A 2,741-nucleotide genomic window follows, 5' to 3' on the forward strand; every position below is an offset into this window, starting at 1 on the left:
ATGAATATTGGTGTATTAATATTACAACATGTCAAAAAAGCAAGTGAAACCAAGGGGCAGCCTACATTTTTCAAAGCAGAACATGCTTGATAGGTGTAAGTGAAGCTATATAAAGATGTGAAAGGGAAGGGCTTTTAGGTGAAATTACACTGCTGTTTTTTGACTGGCCTTAATATTAAACAATAAAAAAAAACAGCACTCTACCTCGTTTTTGTAATTCAAGTCTCTTGGAGGGCACAGTCATTGATTTCCAAGAGGGGAATCAGAGCAGAAGGTAGACAAAATGTTCAGATGTTTGATTTGGAGAGGATGGGGGTTCATGTTATTAAAGTCAGCATCATGAGTTATCTGGGGGTGTAAAAGTAGGAACAGGTTGACCATAGAATGAGGATACATTTTTATCACTGGGAGCTACAGTTCATAACCCATGTAAACAAGGGTCTTGTTTATGCCAGAATAGTGAGAGGTTTGGTGTAAGGCATGTCTTGGTTGACTGTCAGTTTTACTAAGTAACACTTTTTTGATCTGAGAGAATTTCTTATCCCAGTTATCATGATGTACAAACTGAGAAGTGGGAGATAAAATAGTGTCTACTTCCACAAATTTGAGTCACTGTAGATGGATTGTCCGGTACATATATAACCCACTGCTAAAGTTAATTTCCTTTCTTCACCTAACTACAGGATGAACTTAAATGCTCCATTCTATTATTGATACCAGATCACGGACAGAATCCTATTTTGTTTTTAATCTGAGTGATGGCATCCTGTTCTGCAACTAAAGATCTCTATAAGCATGAATGCCTGGCAGGATGGAATCATACAGTTGTGAAGGAATTCCTTCTGGTAAGTTTAACTGAAAATCCTAATGTACAGATCCCTCTCTTTTTGCTCTTCACCCTTATTTATTCCATCACTCTGCTAGGCAATGGGGGGATGATTATTTTGATTTGGTTAAATTCTCAACTGCATACTCCAATGTACTTCTTCCTTAGCAACCTCTCTTTCTGTGATATCTGCTACTCAACTGTATATGCTCCTAAGATGCTGGTCAACTTTTTGTCAGAGCAAAAGGTCATCACATTTGTTGGCTGTGTTCTACAAAGTTTCTTTTTTGCAGTGTATGTAACCATGGAGGGCATCCTCCTGTCTATGATGGCTTATGACCGCTATGTGGCGATAGCTAATCCCTTGTTGTATACAGTCGTAAAGACCCAGAGGATTTGTATTCAGATGGTGCTGGCATCTTACTTGGCTGGGCTCATTAACTCATTGATACACACAGTAGGTTTGCTCAAACTAGACTTCTGTGGTCCTAACATCGTGAATCATTTTTTCTGTGATGTTCCCCCTCTTCTGAGGCTCTCCTGCTCTGATGCACATAACAACGAGATGCTGCTTTTGATATTTTCCGCAGTCATTGCAACATTCACTTTCACTGTCGTCATGGCCTCTTACATTCGCATCGCTGCTGCCGTCCAGAGAATCCGCTCAGCCGCGGGGAGGTGCAAAGCCTTCTCCACTTGTGCCTCCCACCTGACTGCTGTGACCTTGTTCTACGGGTCTGTGACCTTTAGTTACATCCAGCCAAGTTCTAAGTATTCCCTGGAACAGGAGAAAGTCTCTGCTGTGTTCTATACATTGGTGATCCCCATGCAAAACCCACTGATTAATAGCCTGAGGAATAAGGATGTGAAAGATGCAGCAAAAAGATCACTAGGGTGGAAGACAACCCTTATTTGACTCAATCTTGTGTAAGGCTTTGCTCACAACCATTAATCTGCTAGCATATAGATTTTCCTCATAATTGTATCACAGATACAATCATGAAACCCTAATCAAGATACTCCTATGATATTTGAGAAATGAGTGTTAAGTTTGCCATGAAGACTGGAAATCATTGAACTTCATCATCCATTCTTGTCTGATTTAATAGGTCATTCACTCAAGAAATGATACAAAATTTTTTTCTAGAAATCTCTCATGCTAGACTCTGAAATAACTCATTGTGGAATTAAAAGAATTTGATATAGACTCAAATCAAAAGTCTACTGTAAAATATTCATTTATGAATTTCTTTGTTATCTCAGAAAAATTGAAATGGTCCTTTGGCATGATTGTCTTAGTTTTGCCATCATTTTTTTTTTGGTAAAAATGTCATAATTCAAGTAAAATACATACCTTCTGTTTTGTATTTTAATAGCATCTTAGAGTCTTTAGAAAATATAACTCACATCAGTTATAGCTTTTTCATCTGACACATTTTTATTGGGTACCTTTATTGTGACAGCTACTTTGAGAGATCCAAATCTAAAAAGGTGCAAACTGTGGAATAAAAATTGCTTATTAGATGAACAGTCAGTGGAAGTACATGGTAAATGGGGAGGAATTTTTTTGACTATTGAAAGAACATATATGGATATGGTTTATCATGAACTCTTTAAGTAAAAGCAGTAGAAAATAAGTGTGGCAAGTATTTATACCATGTGTGAAGATCCTTTAATGTCAATATAACATGTTTTAGAACTCTTTCAATAGCAATAATGAAACCCTAAATGAATTGGAAATGGTGTGCTTTAGGAAATTTCCTAAGATGCCAGCATTGTCACATATTAGAAAGTCAAAGAACAATTTGGAAAATATTATACTGAAGCTGTAATGAAAAAAAATTATTTTGAGGGAAACAAGAAGTGCTATAGGTGAGTAATAAAGTGAAGGAGACATAGGCAGGGATAGTCATGA

At 37.1% G+C, this 2,741-nt stretch overlaps 1 protein-coding gene across 1 annotated transcript; it reads left to right on the plus strand.

The window, feature by feature from the left end:
- The first annotated feature begins 791 nt into the window (after nt 1-791).
- Nucleotides 792-1,742, plus strand: LOC130685018 (olfactory receptor 1052-like). The gene has a single exon (XM_057508185.1). It carries the CDS (start codon nt 936-938, stop codon nt 1,740-1,742), a length of 807 nt encoding a protein of 268 aa, XP_057364168.1. The 5' UTR covers nt 792-935.
- Nucleotides 1,743-2,741: the final 999 nt, after the last annotated feature.

Source organism: Manis pentadactyla, chromosome 9 (genome assembly GCF_030020395.1).
Source record: "Manis pentadactyla isolate mManPen7 chromosome 9, mManPen7.hap1, whole genome shotgun sequence".
Classification (NCBI taxonomy): Eukaryota; Metazoa; Chordata; class Mammalia; order Pholidota; family Manidae; genus Manis; species Manis pentadactyla.

Excerpts from the sequence above, each read along its gene's own strand:
- LOC130685018 (XM_057508185.1), top strand. The coding sequence starts at position 936 with ATGATTATTTTGATTTGGTTAAATTCTCAACTGCATACTCCAATGTAC.